We start from the raw sequence: 23,072 nt of genomic DNA, 5'->3' as shown, positions 1-23,072 counted from the left end.
TATTTTATACACTTATGTTTGTGTGTGTTTGTAAATTTCTGTATATATAAATCCACACCTATCTGTCTGTATTAATAAATGTTTTATATATGTGGGCGATTCATTTTCTATTCAGAGAAATTTGCTATGTAATACGAGAAAAAATGAAAAAAAAAATGAGAGAAATGATTGGCAATATATCCAAATATAATGATGACTAGCATCGTTTTTAAATTTTTCTTTTACCTCTTAGTTGCATTCCATTTAATAAATGAAATCTGTTCAATGATAATTCTAAAGCAAGCCTAGTCTACAGAATGAAACATTGATCTCTGTATGTATAACCATGGTTTCTGCATATGTAACGTCACAAAACTTACATATTTCAGTCTTCTGTAGTAGAACTTAGTATCACATTTTATTTAGAATGAAATGTGATGGGTATAAGATATTGGCCTATCTGATATGTTCTATACTTTTAAAAGTGTACCCTCCACTTCTTAATGACAATACAATGATTGCAGAACTTGGTGAGTACAAGCAATTGTAATTAACAGCATCAACAGTGATATATACAAGTAAAATTGTGCTATTATTTCCTATTTAGGAAACACAGAGTTTGCACATTTCTGTCCATGTGGTCTAGCATTCCCAAACAGATTATTATACCCATTTTATTACTTACCTTTGCATCACAGACTGTAAGGCATGGAATAGAAGCAACAGACGAGAATTTTGAAGTTTTAAGAGTGGTTGAATAAAAAAGGATAAATTAATATCTACTTATTTTTTACTTTAAAATGTGTATCTTGTTACAAGCCTTGTATGTGAATGTAAAGTGAATCCCATGTATTCATCCCTACCTATAACATGCTTAAGTACCATTGCGAGACACTAGCTATCAAAACATGTTTGGCATAGGTCTTCAACAATGCTCATATTCAACTTCAAAGTTCAAGCGAGTCTTTCTCACTTCTGGTTCCATTCTATCAGACCTTAAAAAGATATGTGTTGCCTCCTCCAGATCAAATGCAAAATACCACATGAAAGAAGTTTTAAAAAAACCCATTCATCTGGTCTTTCTCTAATAAATCTGCGATGACAAAATGCAATTCAATTGTTTCCCAACAAAACAGTCTTGCAATGATGATAGACTAGAAATTAGAGTTTATAATGAATGGGGCAAAATGCACACGAAGATAGCTTTCCTTAAAAAGAAGGAGTATTTAAGGTATAAAAATAACAACAGATAAAAGCTGCTCCTTCTGGCACATCTGACAATTTGGCTAGAATACATGGAAAGTCAGAATCAGACACAGTTCTGCTCATGAGACATTTCCCTTCTTTTATGGCCTTTTTACTATCTACAAGAAGATAGAAATCTATGAAGAGTTAAGGTTTATCTGCATCCTGAATTGTTTGGTGACTTCATAGGAAGCTGAAGGTTGTTTAGCACTTGGTATTATCACAAGACACCAAATATCAGAATTACCATAAGTGTTTAATACTTTCCACAAGATAGTGGAAACAGCCAATATATATGCAGTATGTCATAAATCAACTTCAGGTAAGAAAAAAAACAAACAAAAAAACCTGTATCTCAGCATATACAATTCTCAGGCATTTAAAACTGTAACAATCTCCATCTTGCTTTCTACAAACATCTGGCTTTGGTTAACAACAAAGAAAGATTTAATTCAAAATAAGCCATACTGCCTCACACTTAATAAGAACTAATTTCTGAACAGACATTTATGTTTATATGAAAATATCTGAATTTCTAAAATACTTTCTTGAAACATTTTCACAGCTACAATACAAAACATTGATTATGCAATACTTCCTTTGTTATTATAAGTAAAGATTAAAATCCTCCTACAAGAAGAAATGTTTCATGGCCTGAAATCTGCTCAGCTGAGATCTCAAAAAGAAAAAAGCTGATCTTTGCTTCAGAACCTGGTTTTCACAATGTTATTTACTGAATAGCCAATATACTAAAGTTAACTAATGAACTAATGAGCAACACAACATACAAGCACATTCTATGGGTCAGTAAAAAACCTATGAAATGAACCATCCTTCCGGCAGTACAGAAAGCCCAGCTGAACCCAAATGTTACTAACACAGATGGGAACAATGTGTCATACTGACAACTATGATATTTCTGTGGAACTGTGTATTTAGCCTGCTGCATGGATCTCCCCTGGATGCACTGGTGTAGGTAGCTTTCACTGCAAATAGTCACTGAAATAAAAAATAAAACTGAACTTGAACTGATCTAATTGCCTGGTATGTCTATGTTTCTTTCCCCTTCAGTCACAAGGATCTGTTATACAGGAATTTTTAAAAGCTTTACCACCAATGTGTTGTTTGCACACCTCCAAGGATAAAATCCCAGACTAAATGGGGCCATTTTGCCACACAAGTATTTCAGTTTTTATTATTTTACCCAAAGTATTACAAAGGTAATATGGGAAAACAGTTTGAACAAACCATAAATTTTAAGACCTGGTAACCACAGAATAAACAGTATAGCCCAAATCTACAGAGGTATTCAGCAGCCTATTCTCCACTAAGCATGCCTACATTGCAAAAGACAGAGATGCAAGGCCATTCTTTAGGGTTGTATCAAAAAGTTCACAAGAATGAAGGCAAGTGGACATTTTAGGCCATCACTCCAGACAGCATAAGGACAGTTTACATGACTGGATCCAGTGACTTATCCTGCTGCAGAGTATGCCTCAGCTGTACAAGACCTAACAGGGAGGAGGAGCACCATACCATTACAGAGGAGTATGGACTACTGCTAATTTCAAGGGAGTTTGATTTTTCCTAACTGTCATTGCAGGTATTGACCAGTGTCTTCTTACTTTTCTAAATCTGGAGCTATGCTGGCAGGACAGCAATATTGATTTAAGAAAACTCAGTATCATGTGTATTTACTCAATAGGAAACTTCCCGCAGTCCTCTCAGAAAAGCAGTTGTGCAGGTTGAGTTTCCAACAGCAGAATTCTCATTTTCAGTTTCACAGCCGAGATGCATGGCTAGGCAAAACTTCACTGAGACTTGTAATCTGAGGAAAGACACTGCTCAGAGTGCAGAACTCTCACTGCCACAGTGTCAAAATAAATGATTTATCAAGGTCCTGATGTAGGGTCTTCTAAAGAGAACTGTTGTGACAGGATTCCAGTTATCAAGAGCTTTAAGTAGAGGTTCATAAGCTTCCTACAGTGAGCTCTCACAAGAAATTGAAAGGCTTTAAAAATGCAAAGTGAAGATTATACTAGACTTAAAAAGTAGAATTCTGAAACAATAACAAAATCATCATAGTCTGAGAGGATAGAAAAAAAATGATTTTTTTTTTTCTTTTTTTTCTTTTGGAATGGGCCTATGCAGCAGGTCATTATTTCCAGCCTTGGCTTTAGTGACCTTCTGAGTTGCAGCATATTTGGCATAGGTTCCCACTTGTCCCAAGGAGGAGGTATGTCCCTCTGAGACTGGCTGCCCACTGCTGGCTTCTGACTGAAGTGGATATGAACTACAAATCATCATATCCTTCCTGTGACCGTTTCACTTCCTACACTTGATCGTCTGTGAAAGCTTTCCTCCCTGGAGGCAGCTCAGTAGCTTCCCAAAGGAAGAAGAAATTTCTTCCTTCTTTGCAGAGGGAAAACCTGAGCCCCATTTTGTACAGAATACAAACTGAGGACTAAACTAATCAAATAAAAAAAGCTATCAACAATGGCAAAAAAGTGTCAAGTCCTTTCATACATTTTCAAATTGATATTTTGTCAGTTTTGAATTTTAAGACAGATTTGACCTCTCATTTAGCACTTCTTTTTTTGTTTTTTCGAAACTTTGCAATGAAGTTTACTTCCAAAGGAGTACTGGCACTACAGACACATAAATGCTTCATAAAATCTAACCTTTAAAAATAGACAATCTTTTGTAATATGAATACTAAAAACTTACTGATTCTCTTATTTTTGACCAAGACAACATGTCCTGACAATTACATCATGCTTCAGAAAAACACGTAAACCTGGGTTATATTTCTACTGCAGTTATTAACTTTCATAGTAAGACAATGAAGAACATACAGAGAACATACAGTGAACACATTAAACGTCTCACATCATTTCACATCATTTATGAAACACACTTTCAAGGAAAAAAAAATGGAATACACACACTGTTGCACATTTTTCACCAAGCTTTAAAAGTCATATATTAATCCGCCACATTTCACTCTTCTATCAGAGATCACTGCAGTTCTTGTCAGCTGCAGCACATTCAAGCCATAAATCATAGTTTTCAATGTATTTTCTGTGGTCTGCACACAAGCTTTGTGTTACAGGATCACTCTAAAAAACTGCTGCTACAGGAAACCAAAGAATATTTGACGGTAACCGAAAAGCCACCAGGCTAGACATTAAAGACTCCTGCTTAGAAGATCTTAAAATCTAAACATACAAGAATAATAAGGAAAAACTATGCATAGAGAGGTGAATATCCACTCACCCAATTTCCCCAGCCCGAACAGGAGCCTAGTATCATTATTTTTGTTTTCCCTTCATGCCCAACTTTCAATCCTCTAGATAGACTCAATAGGCAGTGACTGACCTGTAGATCTCAGGCAGTTCACAAAGTGTTCAGTCAACAAGCGTTCAGTAACATCAAGGGAGCAGAAAGATAAAGTTCACCTTCAGCAATGGATAGTGAAGCCACACTATCCACTGTGAAACTCCAGACAGTGGGGTTCCTATTACTCTTAAAATTGGCCAACACAGGCTGCAATCAAGCAAAATAAGGCATGCAGTGTTCTAAATCTCTATGTGGGATCATTGCACCCTAGTGCTCACACATCTTCCATCACTATCTCTAAGCTATGCTACCTCCAAGTGTCTTCATTTGCGCCCTATTTAAGGACTAAGTTAACTTTGAGAAATCCAGCACCACTTTCCAAACGACACACTGCCAGGAAGTTTAGCTCTTCTCACTCAGCCCTTAACTTTATACCTGAAACCTGCTCAGTGTGTAAACAGAAGTGGTTACACAATGAACAGGCAAGGAATCCGAAGAGATAGAAGCCTTGGAAACAGGCCTTGCATATATTTGCTCTCTCATCTGCCCATGGTAAATGGTTGCCCAAGACATGGAGGGGGCCTTGTGGCCCTGCTGGAATAATTGCTTTCTCTGCAGCATTCCCTTACTATTCCTCTCAGATGTCAGCATGGGCTGAAACTCCTGGCACAAGACTTGGTGTTATTAAGAGTACACAAACAAATCTCAGTAGGTTACTGTACCGTACTGTTAGCACCAAGGTACAACCTTACCAAAAAACACTGTTAGCAAGACTTATAGTTCAATATTTTTTTGTTTTAGTAAACACCTTTGTTCTTACACAGATCCACTGCTTTGGCTTATTTACGTTCAGAAAAGGGAGAGAAATCTTATTTGTATCCTTGCAAATTAATTTTTCATTTTAAAATGGTACGGGGTTTTCAAGGTATATGTAGAAAAAAAAATCAGAAATGAAGTGAAAAAAATCTAAAAAACCGCTATCCATTTAAAAAATGCATAAAAAACCGCATAAAAACAAAATAGTTAAGTGAGTTATCAATTATGCATTATACTTTGCTTTGTACTATTTATATCATACTTCATGTACTTCATACATTCTTTTCCTAAGACAGTGTTTTTTGAAGAAAGAACATAGCCAAACTCCATTGAAAATAAAGACAGAAGTGACACAAAAAGTTAGAGCTTTAAAGAAAGTTTGATATAAAGGAAAAAAAAAAAAACAAACAGTTCTTATAATTCTCTTTCCCTTTCAAAGAGTTCAATTTATTATTACAAATTTGACAAAAATGTCATAAAATCTTAACAAAACTTACAGTGAAATGCTACACATTTTTCTCAGGTCTGAATTTTGGCAATAAATGTTTGGTGGAATATGTTGTTAATATTTTCACTATATTTCAGAAAATTGCTTAAATAGCTCTCAAATTTTTGAATACTAAATACTGAAATTCTGGAAAATACTGTTAAGATTCAGACATTTTTTTTTCATGACCTGTAAGAACTAAGGCATAAATTCTGTACTGCAGATATGAATAATGACAGTTTCAAACATCTTTGCAGAGACCAATGAGATATGCATACATTCTAAACATTGAATGTTCAAATATAACTCTGTATAAAATGCTGCCTTTAATAACGTGTTAGAATCACAAAGGTTGGAAAAGACCTTTAAGATCACCCAGTCCAACCATCAACCCATCAGGACCATGCCCATTAAACCATGTCCTTCAGTGCCTTGTCTACTCTTTCTTGAACACCTCCAGGGATGGTGACTCCACGTCCTCTCTGAGCAGCCTGTTCCAGTACCTCACTACTCTCTTGGAGAAAAAAATTTCCAAGTATCCAACCTGAAACTCCCCTAGCACAACTTAAGGCCATTCCCTTTCATCCTACCACTGTTAGCTGGGTGAAGAGGCCAACACCCATCTCACTACCACCTCCTTTCAGTTACGTGGTTGTAGAGAGATAACGTCTCCCCTGTGCTTCCTCTTCTCTAGACTAAACAATCACAGTTCCCTCAGCCACTCCCCGTCAGAACTGCATTCCACACTCTTAATCAGCTTCATTGCTCTTCTTCAGACATGCTCCAGGATCTCAATGTCTTTCTTGTTTTGAGGGGCCCGAAACTGAACACAGTACTTAAGCTGTGGCCTCACAAGGACCAATTACAGGAAGAAAATTCCTTTCCTAGTTCTGCTGATGATGCTTTTTGATACAAGCTAGGATGCTCTTGGCTCTCTTGGCTACTTGGGCACACTGCTGGCTCAGTTTCAGCTGGTTGCCAATTAAATCATCCAGGTCTTGGTCTATGCTCATTCTGCTCCATACAGCAAGCTAATTTCATACCATGATTGCCTGGAAACAGCACAAAGGTGTAGGTCTATGATCCTGATAGTAACTTTTGAACAAATGCTTAGGAGAAGTTCACCCTGAAACTGAGGAGTGGGCTTCTGTTGGGAGTGACAGGTTTTAGCTCAAAGCAGCAACTCTGTCCCTGAGACATATGAGGAGATGAAAATCAAAGCAGGAAAAGGAATTTAATGACATGCACAGTTCCTTGAGGAGTGGAAGAGCAAGTGCTTATTAAGCGAGATTTCAGAAGAATGGGTCCACATGGAATTCCATCAGAAATAAATTTTAGATGTTAAAGTAGTCAGATAAGTGTGTAGATATCAGACTGGTTTGAAGTGTTGTGTCCTTAGCTGTGTGATCATGTGGTTAAATAAACAACGACTTTCCTTTTCAGAAAGCTCTTTTGTGGCATTGTCAAACTACTGCTCAAAAGCTTCCAAAGTGAGAAACTATGGTGTCACACCTAACTGGAGATAATGTTACACGGACAATTACAAGTTTCCAGACAAGTCTAAGAGAAAGAAAATGACAATTTTAACTGAAAGAAATAAGTGTTTTAAGGCTTTTCGCTTAAAAGATTGTGTTCAGAAACGGCAGAGGAGGATACAGCATTGCCCTATGAAAATCTCAACCTTTTCAAGTGAATGTTTAAAGAATGTAAATAACATTATGTAGAGTCTGAATAATGCAGGTACTTGGGCACAGCTAACAGATAAAGCATACAAAAGCATGATCCAGTAGACTATGTGCACTTGCGATTAAAAAAAAAAAAAAAAAAAGAAAGAAAAAGAAAAGAAAATCATTACCAGAAGCAAAATGCATTGGCTTTTTCCAATGAATAAACAGATCACCTTTACCTTATACAACTTTTCAACATTAACTGCTGTTAATTATCCAGAGGGAATATTTGGAAGTCATTTGAAACAAAATAGGAAGGAAAATAAAACTGATTTTGATATCTCTTCTATTTATTATTTCATAAATACAAAAATGGCAACCACAAGTCAGTCTTGTCAATCTAATGGCATATTTGGTTTATCAGTGGATGGTCTTGACAAAAAAAAAAACAAAAAAAACCTGGACTTCATTAGGAGTGCATTTATAGGATAAAATATAACAAAATAATGATTTTTAATATGAAGTTGTAAAACCTCCAAAAACAGACTTCTCTAGTAAAACAGTTATCTTAGTTAGAGACCAATCATGCAGAGAAAAACAGTATTTGCAAACCTAATATTCAGGGTTGGTAAATCAAAACCCATCTTAATTATAACAGGCTAATTAACTAAGGTGGTACACTGGTAGGACAGATCCAAATAAAATAAATGTAAGCATCTTTTTAACCTGCCAGTAGATAGAATAATATATTCCATATAGCCAATGCTTAGTGATGTCCTTTGGCATGCTACCACACACTCTTCTGCAAAATGCAGCTGTTTTGTATTGTAATCAGCAATTCAGGTATGAATCTCCCCATTTTCAAGTTTAGAAAGAAGATGCTTCCTCATCTTTTTGTTTGTTTGTTTGTTTCCTGTTACATAGGTCATGTTTTAGTAAGACAGAAAAAAACAGTGATAAATTTCACATCTATTTTTATACAAAACTAGGAAGAAATATACTTCATCAAAAATCATCAAAACATTCCTATGAAACAACAGTGAATCACTGAATCTTCTATTTAAGTTGTCTGAAACAGTGTAGGTTGAGAAAGGCTCCAAATGAACAGGTATCTAAAACATCAGAAGCTGTAATAATGTGTTAACCTTGGTGACAGTCAAAACAAAAGGGTCAAAGGTTCAGCTGGCATCCCTAGGGGTGACCCTTCAAGGGGAATCTGAGACTCATTGACAGGACAGCATAGTAAAACTGACACTGAAATCTGAGATATGTATCTGCTACAAAGATGAGGAACTGCCTTCTCTAATGCATTGGAATGTACTTCTGAGTACAAGTGCATTTTCATAAAACACACTAATCCTTGTCTTTGTGAATGAAAATTTCCCAAGAGTTATGATCATGCAAAGTACCTACTATAAAGACATTCCTAGTTCACTAAAAAAAAAACTTTTGAGAATCCAGAATGAAAGGGAAAATAATTTCAATGTCACTTTGATGCTTCAGCATACAACTTGAGTGGGGCCCTGGTTTCAGCTGGGACACTTGATTTTTCCTTCATAGTGTCTGGTATGATGCTATGTTTTGGCTCTAGGAGAAAAATAATGTTGATAACACACTGATGTTTAAGTTGCTGCTGAACAGGGACTTTTTAGTTTTTCAGCTTCTCATACTGTCCTGCCAGTGTGGGGGCCTGATGGGGGGCACAAGGAGCTGGGAGGAAACAGAACCAGGAAGCTGATCTGAACTGGCCAAAGGGATATTCCATACCATACAATATCGTGTGAAAAAAAAACTCGGAAAACTGAGGGGAGTTGGCAGCACAGGCAGCCACTGCTCAGGGACTGTCTGAACATCTGTTGGTAAATGGTGAGCAACTATGCACCACTGTAAATATATATATACATATATATATTATCATTACTATTATCCTTTTTTCTCTTCCTTTTCTGTCTTAGTAAATCATTTTTTTTCCAACCCACGAATTCTTCTTTGCTTTTTTTTTTTTTTTTTTTTTTTTTTTTTTTTTTTTTTTTTTTGATTCTGCCCCCCTTTCCACTGGGAAACCGGAGGGGTTGAGAGGCAGTAAGTAAACCACTGTGCGGTGCTGAGCTAATGCTGGGTTAAACCACGAGTGGTTTATAATTGTTTTCTTTAAAATAAAAGGAAAAATCAAAATATTTGTATATAGGATGGATCCTGCAAGTATCATGCAGTCACTATGCATGTACCATGGTCTGAGTATGAGAGTATGAATATTATTCTACCGTTTTGCCTACAAAAAAAAAAAAAAAAAAAAAAAATCTATTAATGATTTAGAATGTGTTAATACTTTGCACTTTGGCCAAGTGGCACAACACAACTTTGTGGTAATACCGTCAGGCTGCTTTACATGTATGAATGAATTCAGTTTCACAACTCATGAAATGCTGAACAAGAAGTACTGAATAATTTCACAGCTTGCCCAAAATCTCACAGGAAGATTCCAGCAGCACAGCAATCTGCTTTGCTTAGCTTGCAGACTTTCTTTCTCAAGGCAATTTTTCCCTTACTGTACAATTTTCTCCACAGGAAAATATTTGCAGTTCTCTTTTAAAAACAATGTTGCAACAAATGTATTGTCTCATGATATAAATGGCTTATCTTTAAGTCTATTCAAAATACAGACCTGCCAGAGAGAATCATTCATTCCTGGAATTTGGAATACCTATCACAAACTGTAAAATAGAAAATAGCTTCAATTGGGTACTTGTAGATTCTGAGGTAACAACATCATACTCCTAAGAGGTAAACTTTTTCCTTTCAGATTTTTGTCAGGTCTTACTCTAAGAGAAATTTTCAAACTGAGTTTTCAAACCAGACTTTAAAGTAGCCATGAGAGCCAAATGACTCTAAATGAATTGGCAGAGCAAAATCTGTGGAGTCTGCAGTCAGTGCGGTAAGAGAGGGAAGCCCAAGCTATCAGGCCATCGTATTTCTCTTTGAAAATTTCAGTATTCGGAATGGTATAACTATTTGGAAAATCGACAATAACTAGATTCAAGTACAGCTAACCACCTGCGCATGTATGTTAAAAAAAAAAAAAAAGAAAAGAAAAAAAAAAAAAAAAGAAAAATCTTCCTGTGCTATTTGCCAAGTAGGTTCTTGTTAGATAATGATTTTTTGAGGAGAAAAAATAAGATCAATTGTATCACTGATCTAAATGCAGGATGCGTATTAGCAACAATTGTTCTCTAGCTAGATAAGGAAAGAAAGTCATGGGCTTCTTGTTAGGCTTTGACCTGCATAATATTACACAGGAGTCTGGAATAATAACCCTGCAAAGTGTATGTTAGTTCAACAGTGTGGGACTATCTGAACTTGGCAGTAAGTAATTGTGAGTATATTATTACCCAGAGAGAGAGAAGTACTCTGTTTGGTTGAGGAAACCCAAGAACTGAAAAATTATTATTTTTGAAGTGCTGAGATTTGGACTATACTTTTCATTTAACCAGAAGCATCACAGGACATTCAGTAAGGCAAAACTATCCAAACACAGTGAACTGAGCAAAAATGAAGTTGACAGAACTTTCAAAAAGTAGACCAAAAAAATCAAAGCAAACCAAACAAGAAGCTCTAATCACTTACATCTGTTCAAGGTTCCAAAAATGGGCACTATTCTTGTCTACTATTTTTATTCTACATTTTACTTTTGATTATGAGAACATAATATGTGCAAACTCAGCACATAGGTTGTTGAGGTTTTATTAAACATGCTTTTAGAGTTAGTGTCATTCTTATTTTACAAAACTAATTCTTAAAAAAAGCATGATATACAATAAAGTTTCAGTTAGCTGTTATCCAATATTTAGATTTTAAGTGACAACATGTGGTTGCTGTGGTGTGCAAGCAACTAGGAGTATCAAAAATGCCAAGAACAATCAAGTTTATAAGGTCCACTAGAGACTTACAAGAACAAAAATGTACTTTTCCCCCCCTGTAAACCAAGTGGGTTTCAGTGTTTTTTTAAACACTGAAAGTGAGGAGTTGGATTGATTCACTTCACTGAGACAGACTTACCACAAACTATGCATCGAGTTCTGCTGGATAATTGGTTGTTAAAGGTCTTTCACACTATACAAAAGGAAATATTTCTGTACACAAGTATAAAGTAAATATAAATACCATAAAAAAATAAAGCAAAAGGCTCACAGGTTCAGTTATCAGCATGAAAGAACTAGGAACATAGACACTTTCTACTGTTTTTTTTCACATTTGATATGTAGAGATGATCTGTCCCATGAACAATGAACTGAACTTTCTTCTGAGTACGTTTTGTGACTGTACGCTGTGTACAGACTTCCCAGCATGAGACCTGATGTCTGGTGTAACACATTCAAAGAAGGTTCTAAATGTTTGGTATTTTAAATATTGTTTTGTTTCTCACTGTTTTTGACATCATTAGGAATCAGTCCCCACTACATTTAGTATTTCCACACAGCTGATGAGAAGAGGGGGAGAGAAGAGTCAAATTTCTAAACCCAGTCCTCATCTTTACTATGCACAAAATAAACAGAATCTACTTTCCTGACTGCTTAAAGAACCTAACCAAACAAAAAAAATGTTTCTTTTTCATTACAAGAACAAAATGAATGAAGAAATAATTTTCCTCCCACATCCTTTCTTCATCTCCCTTACACCATTCCCCACAAAAGAAACAAAACAAAACAAAACAAAAACAATAACAACCCTCTAGAGTATCAGCCAAACAAAACAAAGGATGTACTTTCTCAGCATAAACTACCTTTGCTCCTAACTGCTCAAATCATGAAGTCTTACATGCTCTGGATAGCTCAAGTAACCTAGTCTGATATAACAGTTACCTGTCTCTTTTTGTTGCTGTTGTTGTTGTTTTGTTTTGTTTTGTTTTGTTTTTTAGGAGGAGAAGCTACCCAGACTCCATTTATATCATTTCAGATGAACCCAGAGGTTCAAAACTCTCAATAAGCCATTTTACAAGAAAATTATGATAGTCTAATGTCTAGGACTGTTGAAGTCTCAAAACTCAGATTTTTAACGCATACCATATTTGCTGCCAGAATTTTTCTTTTACTATCTAGGTCATCAGGTCATGACTAGGAACAAAAGAAATCTGTGGAGAATTTTGACTCATTGAGGAGTTTTCTAATTCCTTTTTGTCTACAGAATATTTGCAAGAGAACTTTTTTTTTTTCAGTAGAAATTGTTGTAAAATAGAGTATAGCAAAATACGTACTTGTTTCACACTGAATGATTACTTTTTATTACTGTAGGATGAAACAATAAGGGAAATCATAGTTATGCATGCTTGACATTTTAAGCAGTGAGAATAAAAATGAAACAGTTGATGCAATGTACATCACTGATGCAAAGGAGCATTTTTGAAATTTGTGAGAAAAGCAGAAGGGACAGATATCCTTAGCTAAAAGGAGAAAAAATCTGACAATATAATCTATAATAACGTGATTTAAAATGCCAGTAACTTAATGATCATAGTCAACCTTTTAGACTAACACTGAATTATGATGAGTTTAAATTCTACTATTTTCAGATCACAGGAACACAGTCTCCAAGTCTTTTAACCTTGCACAGAAAATTATACTATGATAAGGAATGTCTTTGGATCAGACAAGGTCAGTTTTGTCCCAAATGTAAATCTCATCTCTATGATACCCAGCACATACTTCGCCATCCCTCTGCCCTGCATATTGTTGCTCCCTCCCTTTCCACTATTTCCACAGACCAACACCTCCTTTTGGAGATTTTTACTGAAAAGAAGGAATGTTTTGATTATTCCTTACCAATGCCTACCATGTGGTTCATCAACCCTTACCTCTGGATTCTTCAGTGTAGATTCCTCTAAAACAAGTTCCAGTAAGTATGAACCAGTGCATGGTTTATCATGTCCTACACTTTATTCATCATCAAAACACTGAAGGTTCAGGGTTAGCAATTACTCATTTAAGCCAATTAGACCAAATTGTGGCATTAAACATGACTCAAAACACTTTAGACTAACTTGCTAACTGTCTTTCTCATTGTTTGCTTGCAGAAAACACATTGTGCTAATGCAGGATGCAGCTTATTCTACGAAGAAGTATCTGGGACAGTTGACTCTAAGGAGCTATAGAGAAGTAAGACAGTGTCCACATGCATGTTTTCAGGCCATTTGCTTTGGCTTGACATGTGGGGACCTCAAGCCAATGCAAGCTCTTTTGCACTTACTCTCAGCACAACAGAAGCTGTGTGGCCATATTAGTACAATACCGTGCCTGAGTGATCTAGCCTGTCTCTCAGCAGGGCTTATTAGCTCAGGCTCGGCGCCACATTAACTGCTGCCATATGGCTTCTGGTCAATTCAAAGAGCGAACTGAATGAGCTCACATCTGCCTGACAAAGTCTGCATAGCTGTGTTCTTTAAAATGGTAAACCTGCAAAATGCTCTGAGGACAGAATCTTGTAAAAGGTTGGGATTTTCAATCCATGTTCACTTCTGTGCTTGTAGAAATACAAGTTGTCACCATTACCAGCTGTGATCAGAGACTGAAACTACAGTGAATGTGTTGGAGACAAAGACTTTCCATTTCAAAGGATAGATCAAAATAAGATGGGAGTATGGTTAAGTGTCTAAAAAGTATAGAGGAAGAAGACAAGGAATACAAAACAGTTCATGTTTTAAAATATTTTATCTTCTTTCTTTGTTAGTAAGTCATTTATCCTTGAGTGGTACTTAGGTTACTAGGATTAGTCAGATTTTTACAGTCTTTCAAGAAGAGACAGAGTCTTCCGAAGAACAATGTTTTTTGGACTCAACAACAACAATAATAATAATAAAAAGTCTTGGGAAACAGCTGTGTAGCAGAAGACACCATGTGTCTTGTGAAGAAACCTTGGTCTTCACAGTGGTTGTGCAGATTTGGAAACTCCAGGGGTTTAGACACATTGAGGGTGAAAGCAAACGTAGATAGAATCGAGGAGGAAGACAAGAAAGTCATCTGGATAAAAATGCAGGGCAACAGAATGACATCTGGCAAGGTTATCACAGGAAACAAGGAAGACTATCCAGAAGATAATATTTTCATGATTAGCGAGTGTTAAAGAAATTGAAGAGTAGAGAGAATCCAACAAGAGCAACAGGAACCCTGAAACAGGGTTTTAAGCATGAACACAGAAAAACAATTGTCACATTCTGGAAAAATTAAGAGCAAGAAAAAGCAGGATTTAGAAACATTCTCATCATCCTCTGGGATAGCTATGTGGTTTCAAATTCTTTTTCACAGTCTTGCTTATTTTTTCCCCTTTGGGTGCCAAGTTAACTCACAGCAGCTCCAATTGTGTTGCCAGAGGAAGCAATATTAATAGCAGAAGAAGTATAAATCATTAATAAAAACTACTCTTGATACTTGAGGAAGCCACCATTGTAGTGATCAGCAGAAGAAGGAAAAAGAGAGGTAGAGCAGAAGCCAAACCTCCCAGGAAGTAAAAACAAGATACAGAATGAAGAAAAGGTACGAGAAAGAAAGGAAATTGCGGAGAGGCAACAAATACATATTGGGAAGCAACAGAAAAATACAATTCTCTTTCTAACCCTCACGGGGTTAGAAAGAAATAGGAAATTGCTGCCTGCCCTTTAATCTGCCTCCCAAAAGAAAAACAATTAAAATGAAATAAAACACTTAACTGGAGTTAGCTGCTGCTCCCCCTACACACACTGCTTTATGTGCTGTGTGCCCAGGCCATGATCTCTCATGCAGGTCTCCACAGGACAGACTGTGTTAACCTATAAAGTAGGCATTGCATCTTCTACAGAAATTTACGTTCCTTTGCTACATTCCTAGAATACATTATTCGGGAGACTAAGATGTTTAAAGACTCAAGATTAAGAAATTAATGAAAAGGAAAGAGGCCAGAAAAAAAAAAAAAAAAAAAAAAGAGAGAAATTGAGAAAAAATACATTAGGATGAACATCTTGAATTAATTCAGAGTGGCACAATAACTGTATGATTTGTTTCAGGAATAAAACTGTTTTAAGCAGTTAAGATTGTTATTCCTTAACAGCGCACAGCAACAAATTCAATTAGGTTTTGTTTCCTATTTCTTGATTTACCTCTCCTTTGCAGTTCTTCCCATTACAATTTATCTTTAGAAGCAAAGGCCCCTTTAGATAAATACAGAATTAATTTTTGCTTTTTCCACTGTTCCCTCCAGTACTTTCTCTTTTCTTCTTTAAATTACATGTATAGTGATTTCTTCCATTACTTCTTTCTTTTTCTGACTGAGATCACATTGAGATTGCCTATCTTGTTTTAAACTTGTTAAAGCTCAAAGAGGTTGTGAATGGTCTCCAATAAAAAGTATGAATCAGGTCTTCTTGACAATTCATCAACAAAAGAAATGGGTCAAATAAATAAACAGTTTTCCTGTGGATGGCACTTTTGAAGAGGTTTTCCTGTCACAGCAAATGATCAGAGGCCTTTTTTTTTTTTTTTTTTAATGTTTTGTTGGAAACAATTTCTTGACTTTCTTGTTTAAAAATAGCCTTGTGAAAGAGAATAAATATTTTGTATTTTTGATATACTATTTAATGGCCAGGGTAATAAAGAGTAACCAGGAATTCTAGTTACAACGTATCTAAAATAAGAACGTAAGTCATTCAAAATTGTCACAAGACAGCCACACACAAAAGGAATGAAAACCTGTATGCATTATTCATCCTATAACTTTGATCTTAAAAGCTAGGAATCTTGAACAAGGAAAGATAAATGGCTTCGCAAGGTTTTTCTTTCAAAAATCAAATGAGAATGATTCAGGATAAATGATAGATAAGAGTTAATACGAAAGAGAGGGAAATTGCAATCACAGTGCTGAACCAAAGTTTCATTGCAAGAGCTTTGCTTTTTGTATTCAATTACAAAGGATTTCTTTTTAGGTACCAGCCTTCTTTTTCATGTATATGTAAAAGATTTTAGCTATTAAAATTTCATTTTCAGTACACGTAGCTCTTCTCTCTCATCATCCTTCAACATGTGAACAATTAGGAAGCCTTCTGAAACATGGGCTGGTCAAGTAGCAAGAACAGAAGAAGCAGCTATGAAGCTCTGACCTTCAGCTCTGGCACAACCATCAACTTACTCTGGAGCTTAAGCAACATATTCTCCTACTGGGAAGGTAGTGATATTTATAGGCCTTCTGACTGCATTGTGATTTTTTGAGGTTTAGTTAATTAAGCAGACGTTGCTAATAACATGTGAGACAAATTGAGACAGACAATTAAGAAGGCTCCCCTGACTAGATGAGGGAACCACAACCACCTCTTTGAATGCTTTACACTCCTTAAAGTCCGTAATTGTTGCCATGTCTTGTCTGAAAACATGCTCAAAGGCCCCTGCCATCTTGGTTAGATTACTGATGTCAGCATTTGGTACATGAGCAGTTGCATTCAGATTCATAAAGATGGAACTGCAGTGAAGCTCCTTAAGAGAGGCTCTGAGCAAATCTCATGCAGGTAGACAACGCTGCACTCATGACAGATCACAGAACACCAGCAATTTAAATTAACAGCAAAGCAAAGGAAGAGCCCCTTTACATTCCAGTGTAGAGCAAGACATTTTGCTTATCTGACATCAAAATTATTACCTTGATGCAAGCTGTTAGCATTAATCAGATGCCAGAGTGCGGCTAGACATGTGGGAGAGAAAGGCTTGGTAAATACTAGAGCTGGTTGTGAGATGGAGGAAACAGATGGGGAATGAGGTGGGAATTTCATTGTAGTGGTACATGGCAGGAGAGCACCGAGGACACCATTTGAAAAGTAGTGCGAGGATTCAGGGTACAACAGGAAGGCTGAAAAGGCAATGGAGGCAAGCTAGAGGCACCTTACTCACAGGCTTACAAGTAACCATTAGTCATTGCAATATCTGTGAATGCCCAAGTGAGTCATTACTCACAGCCACTGATGTTCCTGCCAACTCTATCTAGACAAAACACAGTGGGAAAGACCAAACCCTCTGATTAGAAACATCAGCAGAAATTAGAAGAATGACTCCACTTCCTCCCTAACCTATGGCAATGCAAACTTATAGCTTTCAGCTCCAAGGTAAGTGCCTGAAACACGTGACTATGTACTAATGAAACTGGGCTGCCATGTAAAGATGCTGGCTAGGTTGCTGGGGTAAGCCAGCTCCTGGCCCTGGCCCTGATCTTTGCTCCAAGGAATTCAATATGAATTTAATCTGTCAAGACAATAATTCCAAGTGCATGAACAACAGTACGAGTTATAAACAGGCTGAGGAATTTCCATAGCTTGGTGTGTTCCCTTCTCCATTATTTGTAGTCAAGACCTTACAATTTCTCACTCCACAATATCTCAGCTCCAGGTTGTAGTACAGATGAAATACCTTAAAATTGAGAAATCACATCTTATTTTTACATTGTTTACAATGAGAAATTAAACATACTTAATGGACTTTACTGAAGTATTCTTTTTTGGCTATGTGTAGTAGGAGAGATTTTGATTCCACAATGATCCCAAGAGAAAAATTACCCTGATGAGAACAGAATCTCACTAATTCTGCTCTGGCCTCATGATAATAGTTTTTCAATTCAACTAATTAAGTTAAAGATAAGCATTTGCTTCACATGCAAGACTGTCATTTCTCCTTCTTTTGCAACCTGCATAGAAACATTAGCCATATCAAACATAAGCTTTCATAATGCAGTATGAAAGATACACATAGGAAAAATCATGTTTAGCTATGCTGCACTGATAAATCTGCTTATAGACAACATATTCAAGAACAAAGAGAAACAAATTTTGAATGATGATTCTTCATCAGATTCACCCAGTGGACATGTGTACAATGAACAGCCTGTACCAAGTACAGCTTGGAGTTAAAAAAAGCAGTACCAGGAGAGCTGTGCTCTAAGATAATATCTCTTTCTACAGTCTAACACAGATAGCTGTACCCAGACCCATACTTTCATTTCATAATTGTTCCACTCACTACTGCTTATAAGCTGAAAGACATATAAATTTATTTCTTTTCATAGCGCATTTATTTGCTCTACCAATGGACCAAAAATATGCAAAGAGCACTTTGATTTTTATTATCTCACCTACATAAACATATCAATTTCCTTAACCCCACCAGGACAAAATAATATTTTCTTTTTATTGCATTCCAAAGGAAGCTGTGTCTTAACTTGGATCTTATTTAACTGCTATTTATCTAAACCTCTTGCTTCAAGATCTCTGTCAGGAATCTAGCTACTGCCTCTGTTTCTCCAGCACCCGTACCATTCAGTCTGTAAAGCCCAGTTCTGCTGACGCAAACACGAACACTGCCATTTCAGATGAGAATGAAAGCTTCCCTATGTTAAAAAAAAAGGTTGCTGCATGGACACATTTTTGAAGAAAGTACAGATATGAATCAGAAAAGACATGCCAAACATCACCCTCTATACCTAACAAGTATAATCTTAATGTTTATTTTAAAACCCTTTTCAGACAAAAATGCGTTAATATTAAATGCTTTAAACAGTTCTACACACCTCTTAAAATTACACTGAGTCAAGAATCAACAAACCTTTAAGAATGAAAGCAGCGAGAAATCCTTTAAAAGTGGAGCCACAATAAGCATTTTCATTGACTATATGGCTGCTGTTATTACATATATATTGAACACCAAAATATACATCTTGACATTTCCTGGTCTGCTAATTTCCTGGCTTAAAAAAAAGGAAGGTAATGACTGCAAGCCATATTACCTAAAATTTATTCTTATTGATGTCACTGAGAGCTTTAGCATAAATTTTAATTATTACTGGAGTTAACTGTAAATACATACATTTAAATGAAACTAATTTTGCAAAAAGAAAAACAAGGTTGATCTGTCTCATACAAAAATGAACTCTATCCAAAATCCACCAAATTCATTCTTACTTCAATTTTTGTACTGCTTTAATTCTTTATGTTTCTGTTTTTAAACACAAATGGAAATAATTCAAAGGAGATAAGTAAAGAGAAATTGAGTAATTCTAAGGCAGTTTTCAAAATTAATACTTCTTGCCCATCTGTCCTGTAGCACATTCTCTATTCCAGGTCCCATTCTCCCCTTGTCTCCCAGACCCTTGCAAGGTAATACAGATGGTCACAGCAAAGCTGTAGAGAAGTACAGATGAATGCACATTTATCCGCCTGGGAAGATTCTGCTGCAGCTGTAAGCCAATTTAAATCTGCATTACAATGTAGCTTCACTATCTTGCCTGTGAGAAAGCAGCCATGATATTCAAAGTGCTTTTTAAGAAATTGCCAAGCATATAGGACATAAAATAATGCAGTTGAATTAGATGTCTCAGCACTGTTATTTTACATCTCTGAACACAAACATTCATTTCAGCATGTGAAATGTGTATTTGTTCACCTACACCAAAACTCATTTTCATTTGTTTGGTTTTTGGAAGCAGAAACTGATAACACAACGTAACTCCACAAAACATCTTCTTGAATGAATGCTAGGTAGGTGAATATTTTATAAAATAACCAGAAAACAAAGCCAAAGTGAGGGGCTGTATTCCATCATAAGCACAGTTTTCATAAATACAGGTGGTGTTGCCAATCAGTGACAGCTGCCTTTGTTCTGGGTATGTCTTTGTTCTGACAGCTGGAAGAAGAGCAGTTTTAATGTATAACAAAGGGAATGTACTGAATAGGGAACACCTGAAATTCCTTCAAGAGACTACAGCAATAGAAAATGTGACTTTAGAAAGCACTTCCTGAAGAAAAAGCAGCACTGAAATCTTCTCCTTATCACAGATCAATCGACTTGTCACAGTAGGAAGGAAATTTGAAAAGGAAATTGCAAGTTCTTTTTAAGCATGATTGGAGGAATTACATTAATAGCCAGCAATCACTATAGGTTCTATAGGGCACTTAAAAATTTAAATGTATGCATATGCTAGACGTTCAGAATGCCCGAGCTTTGTCTTGTTTGCAAAAAGCATACAAAGCAACAGGCAACTTAAATTTCCACCAAAGCTGATTTTTTACTTAGGTTGCTAGTGTCTACGTGTTCTTTCATTAAAAATTTCCCTCATTTGATCATATTATTGAGGTATATAAATTGTATATGCCTCCGATCATTTTATACTAATAATCCTTGAAGTACCAACAGGATCTTGCATGGTATGTAAATTCACATGACAGTTTTTTAACATATGGAAAGATGTTTTGGATCACCAAGTTGCCAGCACACAAATGACTTCTGAACTCAGCTTTTCCTTACGATTTCTGTAAGCCACTTATGCTCATTAGCTTATTGTTTTACTTAGCAAAAATTAAGAGTGATAATTTTGTGATTTGAGAAGCTGCTTTTTACATCATCTTGAGTAATTGTACACTATTTAGCAAGCTACAGCTACAAATAAACATGACAAAAACTTCATTGGGAAAATAGCTTAATTTGAGAGAGGACAGGATAAGCCATCATCTCTGTAAAAAAAAAAAAAAAAAAAAAAATCCCAAAAGCTTCCTTATCCTTTCTAATACAATGTACAGCTCTTCTGCACAGTTTCTTGTCAAAACAATTGCAAAAGAAAGTCTCACCTAGCACTTCCTCTTTCCTACTAAAGAAGGTAGATGCAGGTTGCAGAAATTTGTATATGGATAAAGAAGAAGAAAATTATAGGACAGTGACAAATATAATGAATTCAATATTCAAAAGCTTATAATTTCTCTAAGGAAGAGAAGAAACCAAGTTTTGCATGGTCATTTTTAACAAACAAATGCATAGTGTACAATAAAGTAGTATGAGAGACTAGAGAATGCATTCCAAGCTGAATGCAAACTAACTTTGTCTTTTAGGCAAGGAAGGATTTAGACTGAAAAGTACAACACGGCTGGACCCATCGATTTCTCCACACAATACCCTTCTTATACTTACTGTAATTCTCTCATCTTTGTCATCTAGAGGAGTCCCATCTTTTTTCCATGATATAGTGGGTTCTGGGTGACCTCTTGGGGGCTGACATTCCATCACAGCAGGTTCACCCACAGCTACCATTACATCTGATGGATTTTGTCTGAAGTCATCCCGTAGAACTGAAAGAATGAAGAAAATAAAGTAAAAAATTACCCAGCAGTACACCAACGGGACAGCAAAATGTTTTGGTTTGGTTCTTAATGCTCCCTGTTGTCATTTTTATTTATACCAGTGAAGAGATCAGTTCATGAATTTCATCTAGCATCCGAGGATCATCTCTATTACTACCAAATTGTAACAGAGAAAACCCACATACAACTGCCTCTGACAGAGGAAAAAGGCTGACACAGATATAAGATTGATTGCCTGCAGGGAACATCTTCCTCACTTTTACCTGACATAGTTTCTGCCTCACGAGAAAATACGGGACTCCTATCACAGCTGAAGAAGACAAAATGTCTTCTGTTCAGTTAGGCAGTTACTCAAAGGTTTAGGATTAAAGAGTGGCCATTGATGATACAAACTGCACCCTAAATTTATGGCTAACTGAACATCCTAGTTCCTTCTAGTTCATGGGAGACACTATAAGTGGGCAAACATTAGTGCAGCCTTAGCCAAACTAGTCTTTACAATTTGGCTTCTGTCTTTTTGAGAAACAAACAAACAAGCAAAACAAAACAACAAAGCAATAATTGTTTCCTGATACAAGGGAGTCATCCTTCATTCTGATCCAGGACCACATCCTCATTTGGAAGAACTCAATCTTTTAACAGAGGGAATGATGTTTTATTTTGGCTTCATTACTAAAATTTGTTCTTTCCTCTCATTTGGCCAAGCCTAGGCAACTCTAGCTCCGTACACTCATTTACTATGAATGTTGTCAATATCTGCATGATTATTTTTCTTCTTAGGAGAGGAAGAGAAATCATACTGTGTTCATCAGACCATTACGTCAAGACCCAGTTCAACAGAATAATGGTATTCCTAAGCCTTGCCAACTAAGTGACAACAGGTTTAATCTAAAAATAAATGACTCAAATTATAGCAAATATAACAGTCTAGACCTCTCCATTACCGTTACTCCATTTGCACTGAACAAAGGAAACAGTAAGAAAAAAAGTACATTACTACCAAAAGACTTAGGATTTTGACAAAGTTATTGGTCACTCTTGCTATCCCCATCAATTTTGTGTTAACACTAAATAGTGCAGAGAATCTGTAGCAAAGAATATGTCCCCTGAGCCACTGACCACAGACATCTAGGTATACATTACTAAAGAGTGGCTTGGTTGTTAGTGATGCTTCTAAGCTGTTGTGGTTTAACTGAGCAGGTGGCTCAGCACTACACAGTCTTTCACCCACTTACTTCCTTCATAGTGAGATGGAAAAGAGAATTAAAAAAAAAAAAAAAGAAGAAGAAGAAGCAGCAGCAGAAATCAGAGGTTGAGACAGAACTAATTATTAAGATAGAGAAAAGGAAAAAGATAATAGTTATGACTATCAGCATACATACGTATATATAAACATACATAAACATATGTGTGT

The 23,072-nt window shown here is 36.1% G+C and overlaps 1 protein-coding gene across 7 annotated transcripts in view; it reads right to left on the bottom strand.

Annotated features, from left to right (window-relative positions):
• The window catches only part of ROBO1 (roundabout guidance receptor 1), a 707,723-nt gene that overhangs the window by 93,883 nt on the left and 590,768 nt on the right, over nucleotides 1-23,072 (bottom strand). For all 7 annotated transcript variants that reach the window (XM_046904542.1, XM_046904541.1, XM_040653484.2 and 4 more), the window contains one exon: nucleotides 21,489-21,646. In XM_046904542.1, the coding sequence (XP_046760498.1) occupies nucleotides 21,489-21,646 (158 nt within the window). The remainder of the gene's footprint in view (nucleotides 1-21,488; nucleotides 21,647-23,072) is intronic.

The sequence above is a fragment of the Gallus gallus genome, chromosome 1, assembly GCF_016699485.2.
Source record: "Gallus gallus isolate bGalGal1 chromosome 1, bGalGal1.mat.broiler.GRCg7b, whole genome shotgun sequence".
Taxonomy (NCBI): Eukaryota; Metazoa; Chordata; class Aves; order Galliformes; family Phasianidae; genus Gallus; species Gallus gallus.
Note: the sequence above shows the minus strand (reverse complement) of the source record. Positions and strands in the feature narration are given on the sequence as shown.